The sequence below is a fragment of the Python bivittatus genome, unplaced genomic scaffold (assembly GCF_059951505.1).
Source record: "Python bivittatus isolate LINGU-HERP-01145 unplaced genomic scaffold, Pbiv_v1 ctg000020_np1212, whole genome shotgun sequence".
NCBI lineage: Eukaryota > Metazoa > Chordata > Lepidosauria > Squamata > Pythonidae > Python > Python bivittatus.
The window spans coordinates 10397223-10423231 of NW_028277030.1; the positions used below are offsets into that span (position 1 = coordinate 10397223).

At 36.5% G+C, this 26009-nt stretch overlaps 2 protein-coding genes across 3 annotated transcripts in view; one reads left to right on the forward strand and one right to left on the reverse strand.

Annotated features, from left to right (window-relative positions):
• Nucleotides 1-6369, reverse strand: FBXO48 (F-box protein 48). Its single transcript, XM_007423172.4, has 3 exons — nt 6113-6369; nt 3421-3781; nt 1-799 (listed from the first exon to the last, which is right to left on the reverse strand). The coding sequence occupies exons 2-3, from the start codon at nt 3745-3747 to the stop codon at nt 620-622; spliced, it is 507 nt and encodes a 168-aa protein (XP_007423234.1). The 5' UTR covers nt 3748-3781; nt 6113-6369; the 3' UTR covers nt 1-619.
• Nucleotides 6370-6452: 83 nt separating this feature from the next.
• Nucleotides 6453-26009, forward strand: part of APLF (aprataxin and PNKP like factor) — a 32220-nt gene continuing 12663 nt past the window's right edge. Inside the window, exons 1-7 of one of the 2 annotated variants that reach the window (XM_088134331.1) lie at nt 6453-6568; nt 14972-15043; nt 15640-15806; nt 17524-17695; nt 19682-19799; nt 21922-22010; nt 23720-24105. In XM_088134331.1, coding sequence (XP_087990457.1) covers nt 6476-6568; nt 14972-15043; nt 15640-15806; nt 17524-17695; nt 19682-19799; nt 21922-22010; nt 23720-24105 — 1097 coding nt within the window. In that variant the 5' untranslated portion in view covers nt 6453-6475. Of the gene's footprint in view, nt 6569-9907; nt 9968-14971; nt 15044-15639; nt 15807-17523; nt 17696-19681; nt 19800-21921; nt 22011-23719; nt 24106-26009 lie in introns of those variants that run through there. The other variant, XM_088134335.1, reaches the window with a different exon arrangement.

Here is a 26009-nt window from a genome sequence, read left to right on the forward strand (position 1 = left end):
AATATATGTGCATGTATGTTTGTGTCTGTATATGTACGTGTGTGTGTGTGTATATATATATGTATGTATATACTGTATGTATGTATGCATATGCATATTTTAACATTCAAAAAATACAGTGGAATTTACTTTCAAATTAATACATTTATTTGTAAACTTGAAACTGAATGTTTATAAGCAGATAAATCGAATCAGTCAGTCAATCTTTATTTTGATCAATGACCAGCATGAAAATAAATCAAATGGTATGTTTAGTAAAGATCTTCTAAATCAATGTACCTTAAGGATAGGTAACCTATATACTGTACTTCAGAAGTTTTACATTACAATTTCTATCATTTCTGTCAATGGACTTGCAAGCTTACATTGAAAGGAATAGCAATTCTAATCATTTGGAAGGCCCACTAGTAGACAAAGCCACCAGGTTATAAAAATATTTGACATTATTTGTAAAGTGCTTTTTATGAGACTCAAAGAACCATTTTTGCATATAGTATTTCAAATTATATAATAAAAAAATTAAAATATTTGCTGTTTTGAAAGTGCAAAATTAAATAGACATGTATAAAACTGCCACAAACAAAAGCTACAGAATACGCACCCAGATATGAACTCATCTCTAATTTCCTCTGTATAAGACCCTTTCCAGTTCAGCTTCCAAGATTTCTCCCCAGGTATCCACATCCATAGGATACATACATTTTTCTGGTAAACCACTGCGTGACTGAATATTGCTATATTTTCCACTCAGCCATTCATACTTTATTTTGCTTTTCCAGTAGTTTCTATGCAGCGTGACCTGATAAAAGCAATTGGGAAAGAATAGGAAAAAGAGAGAGATTTTAATAAAGATGTAATACATAGATTTCTTATGTACAGAAAGTCCTATCTCGCAAGCAATTCCATAATTTAGAGGGAAAAACTCAACTCTCACCTACTTAAAAGCTGGCCTCAAGTCAGCTTATTCCTATTTTTCACATGTGAGATTAAAAATCATGCCAGTTATACTGTATGAAAACTCTGTAAACATACAATAGAAAGTACATATCTATTTCACACCATATAGTTTTCATGTTTGCATTGCAAGTCATTTGAAACTACTATTTTAACCAAGAAAAACTTTTCAGAACAAAAAATTGAATTTAGAATGGACTTCTAATGTATTGCTGCCCACTAGTGATTCGTGGAAATTATTACACTCTCATGGTACAAGATTAAGCACTTAAACTCTTATAACTAAAGTGCTTACTGAAAGTTTTTTTACAAAAAAAGAAAAGGTACTTTGAGAGGAAGTGGATTAGATTAGAGAAGTGGTGAGTGGGAAGAAGAGCTTCACTCTTTCTCTTCCTGATCAAATCACATCACCAGCCAAAATGTATTTTCACATTTTTAAATGTCATTATACATAATTGCTATAACATTTAATTACACCTGTGCAACTTGGACAGTGGACTTTGTTTGGCCTGCAGTCCCGTTTTTGTCACACACACATCCTGAGCCCCGTACAAATGTGCTGTTATATTTTGATGGTAAAATGACAATTTTAGACAATGTCATCTCTGTCACTGTCAATTTAAGATATAAAATAGATATGTTAAATAGGGCTGTATAGGTCTTTGATCTATAGTGGTTGCCAGTTGCTTATTAGACATAATTTAAGGTGTTGATATTCAGCATCATCTGCAACAAAGTATGATGATGCCAAAATGACATGCATGTGGTAATGTCATCATGCAAAGGATGCCATTAGGTACTTGCACCCCAACATCTGAGGCAAATCTGTAAGTTACAGCATTTGTGTGATGATGTCACTAAGCACATTTTATCACTTGTCCCCTCCTGTGGATGCCCATGATGGTATTGATCTTTAATCTATTGATCTCAGTGGCTTAGCACTTGACTGTGCTAAGCTTTATGTCTCTCATTATGAACCTGTCTAGTTGTTAAAACAGCAGAGAAAATCCTTTTGAAAAGCCCCCATAAGACTACTATCCTTCTGGTGGAGAGAAGAGGGCCTTCCATTGCTCCTAGGGTATGAGGAGTTCTCCCTTGGGAGTTGTGTTTAGCCCCCATTTTCTCTGTGATTAGAAAATATATAGAGATTCATGTCTCTTATTAGGCTTTGTATTATTAAGTGAATTTAGGATCTATTTTACTGCTAATTCTAATAAGTGTTTTTAATAAGTAGTACTATTTACTACTAAACACTAAAAATAAGTATTTTAATAAGTACTACTAATTCTAATAAGTAGTAAAGAGGGATTGCAGAGAATACTTCTTGCTAGTTTTTGCTCCAGAATGCAAGAGCAAAAGACTGAAAGCATATACAGTTTTTATTTTGCAACTTATTTCTTGTTGTTGTATGAGAAGAAATAGTATTGTTATCATGAGGCTTCCTCAACTACAAGATTGCTGCACGATAGAAGTTTCTTTAAAATAACCCCCCCTGTAATTGCTTGTTATCCCAGTAAGTAAAGCTTCTCATTAAGTAGAAACTATAATTGAAATTTCTGTTCCTTTCTGAGAAACTGCCGAGGAAAGCAGGCAGAGTACAACTAGATAATCGTACTGTTGAATCAATGCTAAAAGGAACAGCAGCTATGGCCCACTCCATGAACCTCAGGAAGGTACAGAACTTTGGTGGTATCCTTGTTGCCATCTACCTTACAGGATGGGCTCCCTGGACATGACCCAAGAAAGCAAGCTCTCTTGAACTGATCCTAGGTTTTGAGGCTACGGATGCACAATCTGCAGCTCCAAGCACTGGAGGTCAACCCCAGAATCTTATATTGCAGCTTTCCAAACTCTTATTCTGGACTCCCTCTGTCCCCCTGCTGCGAAAGTTTGGTGGCAGTGCAATTTCAAGAATGGAAACATGAAAACTGGTGTAAGCACTAAAAAAGTCTTGTACTTAAAACAAACAAAAAAGAATAATAGCTATCCCAAAACCAGAAAATCCCAGCCCCGTGTGTCCATTTGGAATCCTGCCTCACCCTCTATGGTTCTTGACCTCTCAGAAGTATAGCTCCTAACCAGCAAAAGGTTGCCCATTCCTTCAGCCTAACTTCATAGAATTGGAGTGAGGGGAAGGCAAGCTGATGATTCAGATATTCTGCACAAAAGTTCCTATCTTCTATTTTTAATAGCAATGATAGCTGAGACTTTCAGGAGATGTAGTCCAAAAACATCAGGTGTCTTGAAAGCAATTACTTTCAGGAATAGATTGTCTCCTGTCTTCTTTCTTTCTTTTGCCAAAGTAAGGCAAATAACACTGTCTTATCCTACAGAATATCCTTTCAAATAAATGCCCAAGAGGCTTGACAAATTTCAGCTGTGCCAAAAGGCTTGGTGATACTGTGCACGAGATAGTAGATCTGGATATAAGAGACTATACTGTAATCAAGACTCAGTTAAACTTACCTTCCATGAATAACCTTTTCCTCTGTCACCATCAACTTCTCGCTGACAGACAGTTCTTATATTTAAACAGTGGGGTTTCCATAAATCATCAAAATGCTCAATGGTTTGGTTCCAGCTCTTGCAGGTTATTGCAGCATTGCACAAACTCTGAATGTCAAGTTTGCTAAAAATCTTTAAGCTGACTTCTAGTGGAAACAGCTTCACAAAATCTCCTTGACTATTGTTTTTCTTCTGTTTGGAAGATTTAAAGAACAATTTCTTACAAGTAGTAGTTGCAACGGTCTGCTGTTTTTTTCTGGATGATTTCTGTTTAGACCCTTTCTTCATAGTTTAGACTTTGCTTAAATACCAGTCACCTTTTCTGAAAAAATAAAATTGTCAGAGATGGGAGTATAATCAACTCTGTTTAGAAATATTTGCTGATAGTGTTCTTAAAAAAATTCCTCTCTGGATAAGTATCAGTGCTATGTAAATGTACACAAAAATATATCCCTATATATAATGACTGTGAGCACAATCATTTTAGGAATTTTGTTTTTAATGCTACTTACTGTTTTCCGTGAATCATACCTTTCCTTCATAAGGAATATATTGCATAGATGTGTGTGTGTGTGTGTGTCTCCACACAGGCAAGCATAATTCTTTCCATACAGTTAAAGTGGAGCATCCTGAAATGATACACTAACAGAAAAGTAGCAATTATCCAAAGAGACAAGTTTTCCAATCTGAGCCACAGGAAACAGTTGCTCTCAGATTTTTGCACATACTGTACATGTATCTGCCATATGGAACAATTAAGTTGGCTGTTTTGCTCCAGTGTGAATATGAGCTGGAGAAAGGGCAGTATATAAATCTAATACACATTATTATTTTATTCAGTTCCAACTTGTTGCTTTGAGGGCTGAATAAACATTTCTATGACTGCAACAAAATTGTCATTTTGGCAGCTGGGCCTGAGAAGCTGTCTGCTTGGAGGGAAGCTTCTCCCATGTAGAAGGGAGCAGTCTCACTGGCAGTCAAGAAGGGCTATTTAGATGGTTGGTTTGCATGAGGGTAAAGATACATTCATGGGCTTTCCTAATTCATGTATCTTGATTGATTGGTTGGTTGGTTGGTTGGTTAGATTTATATCCTGTCTTTTCTTCCAGAACTCAAGATGGTTTACATGGTGATCTCCCTTTATTTCTTTCATCACAAGAACCTTGTGAGATAGGCTAGGATGAGACCAACTGGCCCCAAGTCACTGGCAGAGAGTGGATTTACACTTGGGTCTTGCAAGTCCTAGCTTAACATTTTCATCCATAACCACACTGACTCCATTGTAAATCATCTCTCAATGATCCTACAATTATAATGACTGCAGCCATGGCCTGTAAGAAGACAACACATCATGTTCTAGATCAGTGATTCTCAACCTTTTTGAAGCTGCCCCCCCCCCCAGGAGCGGAAAATTTTTCAACGCCCCCCTTTGTGAAAATCCTGTAATTTAGGGTATGGGAAGGGGGGGGAGTTACTGAATTATAAAAGGCAAAAATTTTAAGTAATTTTTTTCAGTAGACTTACACACCAAATTTGTTCGATTTAACTCGATACTTTTGCCCTGGAAGGTAATTGCATTCCTTTTATTAAAATTAAAATGACTAATGCAAAAGATAATGCTTAAAGATTGTGAAAGGTGGAAAACCTGCAGAAGTGTGGAATGTCTGGTGGGGCTGAGATACTGTGTTGTAACCTGGTGTTTCAAAACCAGAAAAAGAAAGCATGAGTACAGGAGCATGGGAAAAGAGGCTGAATTATTCAGTAATAAACTAAGAAATTGCAGGTCTTAGTAAATGTAAATACAGTTCACCAGGTAACACAAAGCTTTGGCAGTTGTTTTGCAGAGTCATCCAAACAAGCAGATCTTTAATATTAAATGCAGTGTGAGAAAGAAAATACTGAAGACGTTAAGGAAGCACTGGCCTACTAATTGCTTCCCTATGATCTAAAATTGGGTGGTTTTAAAACATTTTCTTTTGGGTTCAATGCAAAGCAATTGGGAATGCAAACCTTCCTGGTGGTAACCTTTGCTCAGAGAAAACCAAGCTCAGAGAACCCCAAGGACTCCAGTTCAACCCTGAGCTACACATATTCACCTCTATTGGAATTATGTGACCTTGAACAACATCTTGAGGATTCTTTCTAAATTTTTAAAGCACTGAACCTTACTTAATATTATTAGTCATCATTTTTACATACACTTCAGATAAAAATTCCATGCATTGAATTAGAATAAAAAACACAGTAAAATTAAACACACTGATTAGCTCCATCCTGATATATGTAAGCGCTTTTTTGTATGCACAGTTGGACCTAGAGGCTGAAACAGAATGGGCTATTTGTGGGTGGAAATGCGACAGTTATGGTGAAGCTTAGATGTTATGACAGGGCACCTGTGTGTTTTCCACAGGAGCTCTATATAATTCTACAAAACTGAAAAGAATTCGCCCGATTTGCGCCCGGGAATGTACTTTATCACGTTTCCACAACCTTCTCGAGACGCCTCTGTCCCGAAAGAGTCTGAAAGCAACACCTCGCGCCCCCTATCGCCGCTATTTAGCTGCCCGGCTCCCCAGCTCCGCCCTATTCAGTGATTGGATGAATACGCAATTGCAACGTCACCGAGTAACGCAGGAGGCTCGAGGCTGCTCACCTGGCTCCCGGCCCTTTGTTTCCGCTAACGGTTTTAACGGCTTATCCATTCGAATTTGTTTATTTACTTTTTTCCTTCCCTGTTGCACAGTTACGTAATCAGAGGCTCTCGAAACACCCGCCTTTGCCGACAAGCATTTTGGGAGCTGTAGTTTGATAGCGAGGCAGGAATTTCCGTCCTGGGTTTGTGGCGCAGTTACGTGTGCGTTTCTTTTAAAAGGCGGCGAGCTATTGGCTACATCGGAACGATATATCTCAGTTCAGCAGATAGGAGGGGTACATACAAGAAGAGACAGTACGTTCCTGCTTTTTCTTCCCCCTTGTGGAATCTTGCTACGGGGGGAAGCGCGAGAGGCTTGTTACCATGTCTAGGTTTCAGTTAGTGCCGGTGGACGGGGGGTGCCCTCTGCCGCTGCCGCTCGGGGAGATAGTGATAGGAAGAGGCGCTTTTGTGGGAGTAAGTGCCATGGCGGTGCGCCAAAGGAGTGCCAGTTTGTACAGTATGTGTCTGTAGTTGGCTGAGAGGACGAACGGAGCTGGCCGTGTGTTCGTCCCTTCCGGACAAATGCAGGGGACACAGACTTCCTTTACATTGAATGAGACCGTCCACTCGCGAAATAAGGAAGTTTCCGGTTCCTTCCAGATGACACTATAGCCCAACGCATTTGGAAAGGCGGTATCTTTTGACTGATGGAGGCTTTCCAAGATTTTTTGCCATGCTTTTAAAGTGTCTGTTATCTATCTCCCTTTACCTGGTTGTGCATTCAAAGCAATCTGCTTGACCAATGAGACCCGCCCCACCAGTCTATTAGGGGACTTGTCTTTTGGAAAAGTTTGGTGAAATTAAATCGAGATTTATTACTCTTTTCGCAAGCTAACAAAGGAAAATAACACAAACAGATGAAAAGGCTAAGAGTAGCAATATTGCTTATCTGAGCATCTTAAAAGTATAGTTAGGAAAGCTCTAGATTATTGCATCAGATCTTACATGCATATTGTCATTACATTGTTGATACTAAGCATGCATGTTTTATACCATTGGGTAGGACAATGCTTTTTGAGTTTGTTGTTGTTGTTCAGTCGTTAAGTCGTGTCCGACTCTTCGTGACCCCATGAACCATATTGCGCCAGGCCTTCCTGTCCTTCACTGCCTCCCTGAGTTTGCTCAGTTTCATGCTCATTGCTTCAGTGATGCTATCTAACCATCTCATCCTCTGCCGTCCTCTTCTCCTTTTGCCTTCAATCTTTCCCAGCATCAGGGTTTTTTCCAAAGAGTCCTCTCTTCGCATTAGGTGACCAAAGTATCTGAGCTTGAGCTTCATTATCAATCCTTCCAATGAGCAATCAGGGTTGATTTCCTTTAAGATTGACTGGTTTGACCTCCTAGCAGTCCAGGGGACTCTTAAGAGTCTTCTCCAGCACCACAGTTCAAAGGCATCAATTTTTCGGCGCTCAGCCTTCTTTATGGTCCAGCTCTCACAGCCATACATTACTACTGGAAAAACGATAGCTTTGACTATGCGGATCTTTGTCGGCAAGGTGACGTCTCTGCTTTTTAATAGGCTATCTAGGCTTGCCATAGCTTTCCTCCCAAGGAGCAAGGGTCTTTTAATTTCATGGCTGCAGTTTCCGTCTGCGGTGATCTTGGAGCCCAAATAAATGAAGTCTGTCACTGCTTCCATTTCTACCCCTTCTATTTGCCAGGAATTGATGGGTCCAGATGCCATGATCTTAGTTTTTTTAATGCTGAGTTTCAAGACAGCTTTTGCACTCTCCTTTTTCACCCTCATCAACAGGCTCTTTAGTTCTTCTTCACTTTCTGCCATTAGGGTGGTATCGTCTGCATATCTGAGGTTATTGATGTTTCTCCCTGCAATCTTAATTCCGGCTTGTGATTCTTCCAGCCTGGCATTTCTCATGATGTACTCTGCATATAGGTTAAATAAGCAGGGTGACAGTATACAGCCTTGTCGTACTCCTTTCCCTATTTTGAACCAATCGGTTGTTCCGTGACCGGTTCTAACTGTTGCTTCTTGGCCCGCATACAGATTTCTCAGGAGACAGGTAAGATGGTCTGATACCCCCATCTCTTTAAGAATTTGCCACAGTTTGTTGTGATCCACACAATCAAAGGCTTTTGCATAGTCAATGAAGCAGAAGTAGATGTTTTTCTGGAACTCTCGTGCTTTCTCCATGATCCAGCGAATGTTGGCAATTTGATCTCTAGTTCCTCTGCCTCTTCGAAACCCAGCTTGTACATCCGGTAGTTCTCGGTTCATGTACTGCTGAAGCCTAGCTTGTAGGATTTTGAGCATAACCTTGCTAGCATGTGAAATGAGTGCAATTGTGCGATAATTTGAGCATTCTTTGGCATTGCCCTTCTTTGGAATTGGAACGTAAACTGACCTTTTCCAATCCCGTGGCCACTGTTGCGTTTTCCAAACTTGCTGGCATATTGAGTGCAGCACTTTAACAGCATCATCTTTTAGTATTTTAAATACCTCAGCTGGAATACTGTCATCTCCACTAGCTTTGTTGTTAGTAATGCTTCCTAAGGCCAGCTTGACTTCGCTCTCTAGGATGTCCGGCTCAAGGTCAGTGATCACACCACCGTGGACATCAGGGACATTAAGATCTTTCTTGTATAGGTCTTCTGTGTATTCTTGCCACCTCTTTTTAATCTCTTCTGTTTCTGTTAGGTCCCTGCCTTTTTTGTCCTTTATCATGCCCATCTTTGCACTAAACGTTCCTTTGATATCTCCAATTTTCTTGAAGAGATCTCTAGTCTTCCCCATTCTATTGTTTTCCTCAATTTCTTTCCATTGTTCATTTAAGAAGGCCTTCTTATCTCTCCTTGCTATTCTCTGGAAATCTGCATTCAGTTGCTTATATCTTTCCCTTTCACCCTTGCTTTTCACATTCCTTCTTTCCACAGCTATTTGTAATGCCTCATCAGACAGCCATTTTGCTTTCTTGCATTTCTTTTTCCTTGGGATGGTTTTAGTTGCTGCCTCCTGTACAATGTTACAGACCTCCGTCCATAGTTCTTCAGGCACTGTCTACCAAATCTAATCCTCTAAATCTATTCATCACCTTCACTGTGTACTCACAAGGAATATGATCTAAGTCATACCTGAGTGGTCTAGTGGTTTTCCCTACATTCTTCAATTTAAGCCTAAATTTTGCAGTAAGAAGCTCATGATCTGAGCCACAGTCAGCTCCTGGTCTTGTTTTTGCTGTCTGTATAGAGCTTCTCCATCTTTGGCTGCAAAGTATGTAATCAATCTGGTTTCGGTATTGACCATCTGGTGATGTCCATGTGTAGAGTCGTCTCTTGTGTTGTTGGAAAAGAGTGTTTGCTATGACTAGCTTGTTCTCTTGACAGAACTCTATTAGCCTTTGCCCTGCTTCATTTTGTACTCCAAGGCCAAACTTGCCTGTTATTCCGATTACTCCTTGACTTCCTACTTTAGCATTCCAATCCCCTATGATGAAAAGGACATCTTTTTTTGGTGCTAGTTCTAGAAGGTGTTGTAGATCTTCATAGAACGGGTCAACTTCAGCTTCTTCGGCATCAGTGGTTGGGGCATAGACTTGGATTACTGTGATGTTGAATGGTTTGCCTTGGATACGCACTGAGATCATTCTGTCGTTTTTGAGGTTATACCCCATTACTGCCTTTCCCACTCTCTTATTGACTATGAGTGCAACTCCATTTCTTCTAAGGGTTTCTTGGCCACAGTAGTAGATATAATGGTCACCTGAATTAAATTCACCCATTCCCGTCCATTTCAATTCGCTGATTCCCAAGATGTCAACGTTCAATCTTGTCATCTCATGTTTGACCACATTCCAGGTACCTATACAATATTGTTCTTTACAGCATCGGACCTTCTTTTCACTTCCAGATACATCCACAGCTGTACGTCCTTTCGGCTTTGGCCCAGCCGCTTCACTCTTTCTGGAGCTACTTGGAATTGCCCTCCGCTCTTCCCCAGTAGCATATTGGACACCTTCCGACCTGAGAGGCTCATCTTCCGGCGTCATATCTTTTAGCCTTTTAACATTGTCCATGGGGTTTTCTTGGCAAGGATACTGGAGTGGGTTGCCATTTCCTTCTCCAGTGGACCACATTTTGTCAGAACTCTCTGTCATGACCTGTCCGTCTTGGGTGGCCCTGCACGGTATAGCTCATGGCTTCACTGAGTTACGCAAGCCCCTTTGCCACGACAAGGCAGTGATCCATGAAGGGGTTTTAGAGTTAGAATCTGATAATTTTAGTAACTGCTAGCTTGCACCCTGGCTGGGTAAAGTCTCAGAGCTTCAAGTGCTGTTTGTTTTCTATCTGTCACTCCTCCTTGTAACCTCTCCTACAAGGAATAATGATAGGAATAAATGTAGAACAATATACAGTTTAAGTTGGGTAAGTGTTCTTTTGATCCCAAGCTCCTTCAATCCTGCCACTAACGCAATCCTCTCATATAAATTTGTCATTGGGAAAAAACCAGCTACAGTATTCTACTGTAGATTTTCCCCTTCCAAGACTGGGAGAGGATCTCTCCCTTCTAAGAAGGAAAACTGATAAATTCTGTGGTTTCTGGGACATTGCATCAGATATCATGGGATTGCAGTCTTAACTGATTTTCTATAATGGTGATATGAGGAGCCAGTGTGACATAGCACTTAGTTGCAAAATGCAAAGCCCCACATCAAATCTCAGTTTAGCCATAAAGCTTGCTGGAGATTCACCGACTGGTAGCACCTCTTAGTCTAACTTACTTCACAAAGAAGGGGTGAACCATTTAACTTTAGAAATCCTATGCAAGTATCTTAATAAATGCAAAGAAAACAGATTTAGTCAGTGGGGTCCTGTATCTTTCCTAGCCCTCATTTTCACCATATAAGTAGGTATGTATAGATTTCTTAAATTATACTCATTCCTAACATGCATAATTCAGAACTAGTGCTGGTGTGTTGTTGAATATTCTTCAGTCGTTTGAGGAAAATGTAACAATAGTTTATATAAGAAATACCTTTTTGATAAAAGCAAAGATTTTCTAGCTGAATACAAAAATACTACATACCGGTTTTGTCTCCTTTCAGCCCTAATTTTCACATGTTCATTCTTCTGTTTAGTATAATTTGATCTACTTTCATTCTGGGTACTTTTGTTGGAAATGGATGACTTATGTTTATTTATTTATGCAATTTAGAGGCCATCCAACTCTACAAGACTCCTGGCAGTTTACAATATTTAAAACAGAAAATAGTAAAATGAAAAAGCATTAGCCAGGCAAGAAAGCAAGAACTTAATCAAAATTCCACAGGGGCTTGACACCCACCCTAACCCAAGGTCTGGGGGAACAGCCAAGTTTGCAGAAACTTTCTGAACATACATATTTGTGATATTTTTATTAGAATAAATGCTTGTGTGTGTGTGTGTGTTAACATACATATTGATTATGTGCCATTAAGTCAGTGTCAACCCTTAATAATCACATAGAATTAGGATTAATTTGTTTGATGATCCATTTGTTTGTTTTCTTGGTTGTCCATGGTATTCTTAGTACCAAAGTTTAAAAGCATCAATACTCTTTCTATTCTGGTTCTTCAAAGTCCAGTCTTTGCTTTTGTAGAGTGTTATAGGAAATGCCATTGCTTGCAGTATTTTGATCTTTGTGTATAGACATATCCTGGTATCCAAATATCTTTTCTAAGGCCTTCATGGCCACTCTACTAAGTGCTAGTCTGGGGCATATTTCTTGACTGCTTGTTGCTTTACTTGTGATGGTTGATCTTAAAAGGCAGAAGCTATCTGTCAGTTCAATATCTTCATTTTCAGTTTTAAGGCTGGTTGCTGTACCTGTTGTCATTAGCTTGGTCTTCTTTATATTTAACTGTAGTCCCATTTCTTCACTGTGTTCTTTGAGTTTTATTACTAGAGTTTGCAGAACCTTTGCATTTTCAACTATCAGAGTAGTGTCATCAGCATAGCACAGGCTATTGATGTTTCTTCCTCTAGTTTCAAAACTACACTCAACTTCCTCCAATCCAGTTTTCATTAATATATATTCATAATATTATTAAATATTCATTGATAATAAATAAGGTGAGAGTATACAGCCTTGTCTCATTCCTTTGCCAACTTGAGCTAGTCTGCTTTGCCATGTTCTATCTCTACTGTGGATTCCAGACCTGTATATTGGTTTCAAATGAGGACAATGAGAATTTCTGAAATTCTAAGCACATTCCACAGCATGACATGATCTAAACAATCAAAGGCTTTTCTATAATTAATAAAGCAACATACTGACTTTTTGATATTTTCTTTATTTGATCTTTGTTTTTTATACTAATTTAATTAAAGATTATAATTACAACAGTAAAAACTAATACAAACTAAAAAAAAAGAATAAAAAGTAGAAGGTACGGAAAAGAAAAAAAAGGAAAAATAGAGAAATAAAAAAGTAAGAATATAGTAAAGAAAAAACATATAAAATCTTTAGTTCCCTCTAGTGTCCAATTTTTAAAATCTTATTTTTTAAAAAAAATTAAAACCATTTTCCCATGGAATGGATTTTTCCAAAATCTTATTTCAAATTTATCTGGACCCTTTGTTTGTTTGTAACTTTCTAAAATCAAAGTTTTAATCAACCTTTTGCTGTTTATTCCAGATTTTTTTTTAAGCCCTTAAACTTGTAGTTAAAACTTTCTTTCCCTAAGGATTGAAGGAAACTCACCTGGTACTGTCAGACTTGTCAACCCAGAGGTTTCTAATAGCTGAAAAGCAGTTAACAAGCAATTTCCGAAAGTGATTAGAAAAGGAAGTATGTGAACTTATGTCCTTTCAATGGTGCTGACTGTGGCTTGAGCAAGATGTCTATTCCCTCATCTCCCAGATCTCTAAACCCACTAGAGACTGCTATCTTGCAGTCTCCTTGTGAGCAGCAGCTGTCTGGAGCACTTGTGGGTGATCTTAAGTCCTCTCCTCCGGAGAGGAATTATCAAAAAGCCAGTCTACTCACTGGCTCTTCATTCTGCCATAGTCATCAGCTCCACTTTTCATGGAGCCATCTTCAGTCCTCTGTTTCTTCCTCTGGAAACCTTTGATCTTTGAATCAGTTGCTAAGTGTCTACTGGCATCCTTTAGCATACCAATTCAAGGTTGGAACCTCCTTCTAACTTCAGAAACATACTCATTTATTATAATTGTAAGAAAAAAAGGAAATAAGTAATTCTGATATAAGTAAACATTTAAAAGCATATAAATATATTGTAAGAATGCAAAAAGAAGAACCAGTATAAGCAATAAGATACAGGTGGATAACCATAAAATAACCATCAGATTTTTTTTTTTTAACTACTGGAATAACATGGCAGTTTTCAAGTTGTTTCTGAAAGTTATATATCACATTTTCTTCTTTAAAAAGTTGCTTTGTTCTATTTTTTTATTTCATAAACTTCATTGTGATGGTGCTTTGTAATATGTAGATTGTTTACTTTCAGTAGTTCAAAGAAGACTATGTGTCAACACTACAGTAATAACTTCTTATGCTGTTATGTCTGATTGAGTACGGATACCTTATTGCCCACTAGAGGTCACAATATACAAGTACTGTGAAGGAACTCCTCTCCCACAATTAATTGTACTTCTTGAAGTATAAACAGTATATTACAAACTATAACATAATTTAGCTTTTAATTATGTTCACTTTTTAAAAAAGTTTTATAAGGGTTTTTCCAGCTATTTGGGACTTTTTAAAGCTTCCTAAGATGGAGACAGCAACAAAAGAAGCTACTGCAAGACAATTTATTGTATTTCTTTTGGTGTTCAAGTTTTATGGGTCACTGTTGAAAGCATTTAGCAAGCAGTGTCCTTTCAAGCTTGTATTTTGACCCACTATCCATACTGTCCATGGATGGTTACATACAAAAAAAGGACAAGGCTCCTGTACTTTAATAGGAGTGCAAAAAAGGAATTTTAGTAGATGTAGCTTGCATGATTATACGTTCCTTCTGAAGCTACATTCTATGCTGTTAAGGTGGAAGAGCTCTGTCTTTTGTTGCTTTTCACTGCCTATTTTTTACTGTTTTTTTTTATTTGAAAGCCTAACTTTGAAAGTACCCAGCTGCTAATATATAATTAGATTTCTATTGCAGTGGGATTATTACTAAAACAAAAGAAGAAAAACTAAAATCAGTATTTCTGCTTTAAGGTTGTATGCTAGTTTTATCTGATATTCTAAGCGTTCACCTAGAAATACAGTCAGTTATTGAAAATTGTAGATGTAAATATATGTGTGTGTGTGTTAGCCAAGAGAATAAACAAATAGATCATCAAACCAGTCAACCTAGAGTTCTCACTTGAGGCACAAATGGCCAGGCTCAAATTATCCTACTTTGGACTGCAGAGGCTCTAATGCTGGGAAAGGTGGAAGGAAAGAGAAGAAAAGAACAACAAGCAGCAAGGTGAATGGACTCAGTTATAGTGGCAGTGGGTGCATCATTGGAAGATTTGAAGGAGGAGACTAGGGATAGATCTTCATGGAGATGATCTGTGTGGTTGCTAAGTCAACACCAACTTGATGGCACATAATCAATGAGTTTGTTTAAATAGAGATGCTCTTTTCTTGTTATCCTTTCTCTCTGCCTTAATCTGAATATGTATTTAAATGTAGCCTTTTTAGTTCTTAATTGGGTATCTTAGTCTGTATTTTGTATGACTTGCCTTGCATGTTTTACTGTGTGTAAACAGAATGAACATATTTTCATTTTAAACCAGTTTCTCTTTGAAGAAGATTATAAATAATTTTTCGCATCACATTGACTGTTGAGAAATAATTGCATTGTCTACTTCCAGGTTACAGATAAAAAAGTTTCCAGGAAGCATGCTATTCAGAAAGTAGTTGGTGACCAGCTTAGCATCAAACCGGTGGGTACTGTTTCCTATTTCTCAGTGTAAAGCAAACTGAAAAATTCTAGTTTTGTATTGCTCATTCTAATGTTGAATGTCCCTTTCATTTTTAGCCCCAAGTAGAAATGGAGTTTAAGATGGTACAATTCAAAATTAAGAATTTTGAAGAGTGTTTGAAGAGTGTTTTTGATAATACATTGGATTTTCATTAGACTTCTTACCGTTCTAACTACATATAGATTTGCAGAATTAAGAAAAAAGTAGAGAAATATATTTTCAGAATATACTTTTAAGTCTGGCTTGTATTTAATAACTGAAATACAATCTGACTGTCAAGAGCCCTTGATTTGGTTCACACATTGTTGTAAGCCATAGGTTGTTCAAGACACATGAAACAGGCAGTGATAGGATGCAACCATGTGTTGCTATCCTGTAACTACATCATTTCTGCAAATGTATATTTTCTGAAGTCTGCATTGCAAGCCCTTACCTCCCCCAAAATAAGCTATATTGCTGTATTGCAATGGAATCAGCATCCATTTATAATTAAGCCTATTAATTCCTAGAAGGTCTTCACTGATATCTGTACTAAAAGTCTTCTTCTTAATTGGCAGGTCCATGTGAACCCCTGTTTTTATTGGCCTGTTGAAGATGACCAACTACTTCCTTTGGATAGAGATAAGTGGCATCAGTTGTGTCCAGGTGACAGTTTTTCTCTGTTAGTAGACAAATACATCTTCAAAGTTTTATGTACTCCACTGGAAAAGGAAAACCTGCTAAGGTAATGAGATTTGATCTTGAAAATGCAACAGTGAGTTTCAGTGTCAAATTGCCTCTTTATATATAGTCTGATATGCAGTATGCTAAATGAGGCAAATTATGTTTGAGCCATTATGATAAGTGGTAGCTGAGTAAATTATTTCTTCTATTAATTATCTCAAGTTGCTTTTAATTGCAAGCATTATTATTCCTTTCTCCTCCATAAAAAATTAAGATGAATCATGTAACAATTATATATATGCAGGATGTAATTTAGACATTTTGATACCAATATACAGATATACATATACTAATACTTTAAATATTTGATGCTCCTGTATTGTTAGTTGATTGAAACATCAGTCTTTTTTCAAAAATGACAGAAAGTAATAAAAGTTGTAATGACAATTCAGGGATATAAGAGAACAATGCAGCAAACCTCTGTGTAGGATTTCAAAGCAAAAGAAAATTGTTTTTGTCAAATGTTTAGATATAGAATGAAATAGGTATTAGCTATGCTAAAATAGCATGGAATAAATAATTTAAATGTATAGGGCATTAAATTCAGAGCATTTAATATAACATAAAATGCTTTTTTTTCCTCTTGTCTATGAACAGTGTTATGTTTTGTGCTAAAAAAATAGAAAATATATTGTTTAGACCTAGTGGTATGAGACTTGATGTATACTTGCTAAATAAGATTCAGAACAAGCTAAAGCATACTGTCATGGAGAAACTAACTTTAAACTACCAGGACTTTATATAGCACATTAGATTCTTTAATTTGATTGTACAAGTCCTTTAAAAAAGGTCCTTTGGAACAGGCAGGAGCAGTTATGAAGTATCCTTCAATTGTTATATTTTCCTGGCTTGCACAGCTGTTTTGGAAGCAGCTTTTAGCTGTCCCTCTGTATGTGTGCGTGCAGAACCACTTTGTTTAGCAGCAACAATGGAAGCACTTTCAAAGCAGCGAACAAGCCTGGAAAAAAACACAGCTCCTTTAACATTAAAAAAAAAGCTTCTTGTAGATGCTGCTGTGGGCTCCAAGACACTTATTTTGAAAGATTTGCACAACTCTATTATTTAAGGTATGTTTTTCCAAAATTCATATTAGGACATCACCATTTTTAGGCGACTTCAAAAGAACCAAAATAATAGTCAAGCTTTTAGGCACAAGAAAAAATATAGCCCCCCCCCAAAAAAATGGGAGGAGCATTATAGTGTTTAATGTTTAAGACATGGGTTTATATTCATCTATAATTTTAAGGTAGAATTTGGAATATGCTGCAGGTATTAAAATTAGGCTGTGTCAAGCATTGAAATGGTTTCAGGATGCATCCAGGACTATCCTGTTGTCTGGTGAAATGATTGAATTTATTTATTTCTTCAATGTATATGGGTGACTTTGGGCCAGTCACTTTTTCCCAGCCCTAGGAAGGAGGCAGTGGCAAACCACTTCTGAAATTTTGCTAAGAAAACTGCAGGGACTTGTCCAGGCAGTTGCCAGGAGTCAAAAACTGACTTAGAGGAACAACAATGAAAAAAAGAGGATTAAAAACAAATATAACAGCAGAAGCAACAACAACAAACAATAAAAATAATTCCACTGATATAATTTGGGGCCTAAATCATAATTTTGAGTAGAGTTTTATATTTTTAATTCTACATTTCTTCTACTAACTAATGAGTAGCAACCTGTGTTAATTCATTCCCATTAAGAAGTTTATTACATGCAATAGGGAAAATGGTAATCTTTGGGTAGAAGACATACCAGATCAAATGTCCACAACTCTGCAGTCAACCAAGATGTCTCACAGACAGCCTTCAGGACAATCAACAGTCCCTTCTAGCAAAGACCAACTTCCAGAAGTACATTCATTTATAGAAAAAGCAACCGAAATCCCAGAGAAGGTAACTTTCAGTGTTGGAGTGCTGCAGTTTTATTAATGGAAAAGTTAAGTATAATTTTATTATAGGGATGATTTTTACCTATATCAAGAAGTGTGAGGTTATAGAAAACCTATTTTCAGAGAGGCTGTAGTGGCAGGGCTGGGTAGTAGGCTAAAAGGTAAGTCTCAACCTACTGTCCAGGATGTCCTCAAGTACTACCTCCTTTCTTCTAAGAGATCAACTTCATTAAATAAGAAAATGTAAATATACTTTTAACATTAGGTAGTTACTACAGAAAAAAAATTAATGGTGTTGATGAAATAAGAGAAACAGCATTGATAAAATCACAGCGTCTTAAGGGAATCACCCATAAATAGCTATCAAAGAGAAGCAAATCATGAGACAGATCCAAGGTGAGTAGGATTCCCTGTTCAAAGAGCCCAAAGTATAACAAGCATATAATAACTGAGCTTGCATAAATACAATAAATTCAGATACTGTAGATTCCAGATACAAATAAAGTTTGTAATCAGCATGCACATTAAAGCAAAGTAATGGTCTGACTACAAATTCTTGGCTAAAAATGTTACCTATATCTGAGAGAGAAAGGATCTCTCCAGCAAACAATTCCCTATTTGTTTTTCTTAAATATTTTCCAAGCCTTGTAAATTGTAACCTTAAATCAGAGATTTAGAAGAGCAGTGATCTCTTCTTTCCTTTTCCCTGAAGTAATTGTTGTCTGAAACAGATTTTCCTGACTCAGTTATTTCTGGAACCCCCTGTCCTCCTTCCATTTCCCTGGAGAGATCTCTTTCTGAGGCTTGGATTTAAAATGATTGAAAACTTTTCTGTTTTTCAAAAAAGGGAAGGGGGAGTGTCTTTCAGTATATATATAGCAGAACATGCACTCCCTATGCCTCTGTACAATGTAGATTCAAATCCAGACAAGTGAATGTGAATTCTGTTTGGATTACTAGTGTAAATCTTGTGATTGTGGGTGGCATCCCAAGAGAGGTTGTTGTGAATGAAGTTATTTCTTCTGTCATATAATCTGAGTGTCATTATCCAGTGGAGAGAGGCTGAAAGTATATCCTTTTACTGTGAGTAGTCTTTGTTGAACTCACTGGAGTTAACTTCCCATTAGCAGAAGTCTTTATTTGTTGAGGCTGAAAAGCATGTAACCATAGTCATAGTCATAACACATTCACTCCAGATGCATAAGCTCCTCCACCAAACCATCATGTGTATTTATTTAGATCTAAATATTATGTACTTCACTGCTATGCCAAACAATTTCTAGGTTTGATAAATATGTATTCTCCCCTTGTCTCTAAGTTACATTTTAACAAGGTTATTGGGCTGTGATGTGTGCTGTTGAATACACAGCAGATACTTACATAATCTTTACATAGTTTAAGTATACTGGAATGCATTCATCAGCGTTTAGAGTATGCTGGGTGACATTTTGTTTTCTTCTTTTCTGTGTATGGCTGGAGAATGAAAGGAACATGGATAGAATCAGTATGGTGCTATGAGAGGGGAACTTTCTTCTTAGCTGGGTTATGATTTGCACTTATGAAATCATGCCTAACAAGGGATATTTTATCCATCCATCCATCCAGTTTAGAGGCTGTCTTATACATGACGCTAGGCAGCTTGACTGCTCTGAATCAAGGACAATACTGAAGCACAAACACTAAAAACTGAGAAATAGATCATAGTCATCTAGAATAGAACAGAAACCAAACCAAACCACCACCTGTAGAGGCTCAGCAACTACCCTACCCCAAGGCCTGGGAGAACAGCTAGGTTTCAGGGACTTTCAGGACATCCAACCATGAGTTGACTAGGGCATGATACAGTTGCATAAATATAGTAATATAAGATATTATGACAATTATGGAAAAGGATGATCATTGATCTCATGTGTATTATTGTTCTTATTTTCTAGCCCTTGTGGAACATATATACTAGTATATTAATTTACTTTTTTTCTTTTTTTTTTAGTTTACTCTTCCTAAAAAAGAAGAATCAAGCCCTGCTCAGCGAAAAAGACAGCTTCCAGAATGGATGCTGCCAGCAGATCTAATGGCTTCAACCCAGTTGACCTCAGCCTCTAAAAAAGGTAAGTACGGAGATAGATTTGCTATGGAAATCTTGGCTTTACTAAATTTTCCTTTTGGAGTATGGAATGATAGAATTTCATTTACTTTTGCATGAGATTCCACACTATATGTCAACAGCAGGATTGTGGTGCATAGTTAAGTTACTTACACAGCTTATGCACTAGGATCAGATAACATTAGCATAACCAGGATTTTGTACTACTATTGATTATAAAGTTTTGTTGTTGCTGTTGTTGCTTAATAATACAGGCCCAAATAACTATGTTTCTAATTAAGTAATGAGATGGTAAATTGGACATGAGATTAATGGTGACTCCTGTTAAAGACAATGCACTGTTGTTAGTTGATTTCCTTCATCTGAAAAAGTGTTAGAAAAAATAATGAGCAAAAATCCTTCAATAATTTGTGTTTTCTTTTGCTATACATAGAACAGGACAGATTATATCTAAATTCTAAATGTTAGGGTTATCTTAAGTGTAAAATGCTTTTAAGTATTTCAGAACATCAGAAATTAAAATAATAGTTATGTAAATAGAAGTTGTTTTAACATATTGTGTGCCCTTAAACATGCATATATCTATTAGATTGTACAAAGGGATAATTAATGTTAGTAGATTAACATTAGTCGATTTAGAGCTACAAGCAGACTTATCTTTCTCTTTGTACTTTGGTTTTTATAATCTTTTAATTATGTATTGCCGATTTTAGTTTGTTGTAAGCCGCCCAGAGTCCCCTGTTGTGGGGAGATGGGCGGGACAAGTCAAATTAATAATAATAATAATAATAATAATAATAATAATAATAATAACCCTGTCCTACTTAGAAACGTCTTTTTGAGCCACTCTGTACAACTTCTCCAACCAGCCAGATACCTTAGCCACATAACGATTCTGAAATTTAGAAGGGTTTTATCCTTGGCTAGATTCAGTGCCCTCCCAACAGTTGTTACTGAAGGGAGATACCAAAATATCCCTTTTGAACAGAGATTGTGTCCATGTGATAGAGGAATAATCAAAATGATGGAACATGTTATTTTGTATTGTCCCCTGTACACAGATGCTCGCCAGGAATTATTATCTCCATTATTTACTAAATATCCTGGTCATTCTGACTTGTTTTATCTTAAGTGGTTATTATCAGATCAATCTGATTTTATTTTGTTGACCATAGTTCAGTACTGTTCTACAGTTTGTACAGTATGCCGTAGTATCTCTTCTAATTTTTCTTAGATACTTTAGAATAATTAATTTTTTAATCCTAATTCATTGTGATTCTCTTGTTCTATTTGCTGGTCTATGACCAAATAAAAATTTGATTTGATTTGAATATTAGTAGATTGTTTATATGCAGTAAACCTTACAGAATCCAAACCTTTTGTTTGTCTGCCTAGGTAAAGACCTACTTAGTAATGACTGTCCATATAAATTACATTGAGTAGTTCCCTCTAAATCTTCAAATCTTTTATTTTCTCATTGATCTGATAATCCAAAACTAAAAATGGATATTTTTTTTACCTGCTTTGAATGTAGCCAATATACTTTCCATGTTTTGTAGCTTTATTATAAATTAAGGAGAATGGTTCTGGGGCATTGGTAATAAAAAGGACAGTTAAAATGTGTATGTACCAGTCAGTTTAAATTTTTTTAGAAATAAATCTCTGACTTTATGAAGAGGGCAGGGAGAATTTTGTCACTATGATACAATAAAGTATAATTTATTCATGCTGACATGCTATTTCAGTAACTGTAGACATATTGCTGAAAATGTTATCTATTATAAAGATGAATGCTTTTTTAATACCTGTAAATCGTCAAGGCTTTTGTGGAGTAACATAATCTATACAAAGGGTTTTCCTTTGGTAAAACATAGTTTTGTGCAGATTGAGAAGCATTACAAATTTTTATCACGGATTTAAGTAGAATCTCATTTTAGGAACATTATTCAGTTTTGCATTGTTTTTTGCAAACCAATAGAATTAGTCCTAAATAAGCAGAATTTTGATGCATTGTAGTTGAATTTTTGTTAAAATAAGACAGTGTGAAATCTTTCTAATCTGTGCAGTTATTTATAGCTTAGATGTTAAAATTGTTCTATTCAGTAAGGTTGTTTTTTTTTTTTCAGTGAAAATAGGTAATAATGAAGAAATAAAGCCAGGTCTAAGAAAAAAGCAGAAAATGCTTGAAAGTGAAGATTCTGCTCTTGTAACAGAGGTATTTTTTGCTTTTCTACTTTTTTCAATTAATATTTCATATTGTTAATATACAAGGACAGGATTGCAAAAGATATACTGTGTTTTGCTAATTTGTACATAGAAGTGCAGAATGCTTGTAAGGAAGAACCATGTCAGTAGAGAAGCAGGTATCAAATATCAGGGCTAAGAGGAAGATTTGGTGCACACCCCACATGGTTCATCCTGTTGTCTTCTGAAGCAGATAAGAACCATTCATTTATTTAAAACATGTTCCTACTTTCTTCCATCTGATGTTTTGTGTTAGTTTTTCTCCCATGAAAGGCACTGATTGCCTTTCATGCTATTAGAAAAGTCAAAATGGAGGTGTACATTCAGATACAGGCAGAATCCACTTTTCTGTCCTTAATACTAGTGACCTCAGTGGATAGGACTGGTGGACCGTTGCCCTGGTATCACTGAGAATAGCACCCCATTTTATTTCATATAACTGGCCACTGTATTCTTGCAAATACTGGTCCATAGTGAAGCTGTGAGTTATAGAATGCCATTGATTTCAGGAAGTCAGCTACTCACTGAATTATGTCCAGATTTTGTAGCTCACATGACCCTGTGATGCAGAATATATGTGAGTGGCCAGGTAATTTTTTATTGTTGTTCCTTTGATATCTGAAGGTTAAAATAGTGTCACAGAGTCTGCTTTTATAAAGTATATTACACTTAATAAGATTTATTTCCAAATGGTGCCATTTGTGGGGCAACATCTTTTTAATAACTGGAAACAAGAAAAGTATTTCATTTGAGAAGGGAATTTGGGAACCACAGTGCTCAAAGTGGCAAGTCCACATTAATCTTAATAGTTCTTCAGTGTAGCTAAGAGAGTTTTTATTTAAGGATTGACACATTTTCAATTCTTACTGCTAAACAGTCATGAGAGAGCACTTTGGGTTGTGTGTTTTTTCAGCACATATTACAGAGATGTATACCTAATGTTGGTAACTTTAAATGCCCACACTTTTTTTTGTTAACTAGTGGGAATTATTCTTGGAATTATTTGCATATTGCTAATTAGGCATTTTGCAAATAAGAGTGTAAAGGATAATGTGAAGGTCATCGGTAAGCATATGGTAGGAATCAATGTCATCCAGTCAGTATTTGAAGGATACTTTCTACAAATTCTTTTTTTTTTTAATAACATAAAGAATGTTGATCCAAAATTACTTTCTAATTTGGATCAGTTACAAATTGCACCTGAACACCTTCTCAGTCAGCAACCTGCATCATTGGCTTCCCTTTTCTGTTTGTTCCTTGAGCTAAATTCTATTTAGGACTATTCTCTTCTATCAAAATTCATTTTTTTAAAGTCAATTCAAGATCCTCCTGCCAAAATGACTCTCCTCTCTCAAAGATATCTTGTTTTCTAACATGACACTGCTAATTTCCACATTGCCCATTCTTTTAGCATTCCCCCCCGTATGGAATTGGTGCTAACTTTCATCTTTTAATTCCCACGTTTTTCCTTAATATTGTTATCCTTTATTTCCCATCATTCATTGTCTTCCTAATTGTTCTTCATTGTCTTCATAAGAACCATGAGGCAGAGACCTGTCTAATTTTGTGTTATGTATACTGATGAATTAATCCATCTTAATTAAGCTCTATTTTCACACAAACAGTAACTTAAAATCTGTTCATTGAACAATTTCCTACCAATTTCCACATTATATATAGGGAATGTTTACTAAAGATGTTGCAAAGAATATGCCAAAGAATGGAAGTAAAAAAATATTTCAGAAAGCTGAAAGTTCTATACAGCAATTTAACAATCAGCTGAATAATGAAGACCTGGATCTCAACTCAGATGGACAGGCATGTCAGCCTACTCAAGTAAATACAACAAATAGAGGAAACAAGTTGGAGAGTGTTAGCTCTAAAACTATGCAAGTTTATGAGAAGCCATCACAATTACTTCATCAGGGAGAGACTCAAGAGACTACTCTGAATCAGGCTATTGGAATAGATACTTCAAATTTAATGGAAAGTCAAGAAGCGCAACAGAGTTCTAACATAAACAAATCCCAGAGGACTGCTTGTCAGTATGGGAAAAGCTGCTACAGGTAAAATAAAGTTATTAAATTTCTAAATGGCAACTTGCTGATGCATAACCATATAATCTGTGGACATGGGAGCTCCCTTTGTCGTCTTTGTGCTTAAAAACTTCTTAAACAGTAGACAGACTGTATGTTGCTTATGTTAAATACCTTGCTAGGCTAATGGAAAAATAACTTTATAAGGCACTAACAGTCACATAACTTGGAACTTTGTGCGGTATGCTTCCATTTGTTTCCCTTTGAGTAGTAGAAATGCCGTTTTCCTTCTCACATTTTAAAAACAGAAATCTAAATTCTTTTAATATGTAATTCGAAGATCTGTTACTCAGAATATATCTAAGAGTTGAAATACAGTGAGACACAGCTTATTCATGTTGATGACTATTACAGTTACACAGCATATAGTAGGTGATTTTAGCTGCTGTTATAATTTATCTAAACTACAATAATATTGGAAAAGGATGTCAGTATTTATGAATAGGCAAAATAATATTCAGGAGTTTTGTAAGTATATCTATATTCTATAAGTAATAATGAATACAATCTGTTCAGTGTAGTATGCACAGAGTTTAAACTTGCCTCCACTCTAGAGGTTTAGAGTGGAAGTAAGAAGAAATGGCATGCCAAAAAAAAAAATATTGAAATATGATCGTTCTTTTCTTGGTTTTTTATAAATGGATTGAGTTTCTTTATAAACAAACATATGGGAAGGAGCTGTCTATATAATGAACGGATATTGAAAGGATATAAGAGGAATAGGATGCATCAAATTAATATTGTAGCCATTTTATTTGATTTAATGCACCTATCAAAATAATTTATACTATTGGAGTTATATTATTCTATTGCTAAGAAAGAGATCTCTGAACTGTTAAAATAACTTAAGGTAAATGTGTGTAGTTGTTACTAGTTTGTTTATGGGTACTATACTGTAGTTGCATGTGAAGTTTGTGTTGAGTTCTCTGTCAAAATAATTTGTCTCTTCATAACAATAACATCATTAAAAAGAGTATTTAGTCATACATGGTTGCATCTTAAGTGGTTTCTGTTTGTGAATACTATAGTTCTGTAAAAACACTTCTCTCAAGGTGAAGCTGGTTTTGATTTTTTTTAGAATAAATAGTAGTGAGGAGAAAAGGGCAGAATGCCTCTTAAGAGAATAACTGTTTCTCTTTGCACACTAAAATACATTGAAGCAATTAGAAGGTAGACATTTGACAATTAACTATTTACCCTTGAGCAGAATCAGGTGCTAGGGGAGTTGCATAATATCAAATTGTGTTTTCATTGTTCCTACTTTTAACTTTTTCCCATCACATAGGAGGCACACTGTTCACATACAGGTGAAACTCGAAAAATTAGAATATCGTGCAAATGTTCATTTATGTCAGTAACGCAACTCAAAAGGTGAAACCAATATATGAGATAGACGCATTACATGCAAAGCGAGATATGTCAAGCCTTATTTTGGTATAATTGTGACGATTATGGCGTACAGCTTACGAAAAACCCCAATTCACAATCTCAGAAAATTAGAATATTACATGACATCAATAACACAAGGATTGGAAATAGAACAATATCGGACCTCTGCAAAGTATAAGCATGCATATGTACTCAGTACTTGGTTTGGGCCCCTTTTGTAGCAATGACTGCCGCAATGCGGCGTGGCATGCATGCTATCAGCCTGTGGCATTGCTGAGGTGTTATGGAAGACCAGGATGCTTCAATAGTGGCCTTCAGCTCCGCTGCTTTGTTCAGTCTCATGTCCCTCATCTTTCTCTTGGCAATGCCCCATAGATTCTTTATGGGGTTCAGGTCAGGCGAGTTTGCTGGCCAATCAAGCACAGTAATCCCATGGTCATTGAACCAGGTTTTGGTACTTTTGGCAGTGTGGGCAGGTGCCAAGT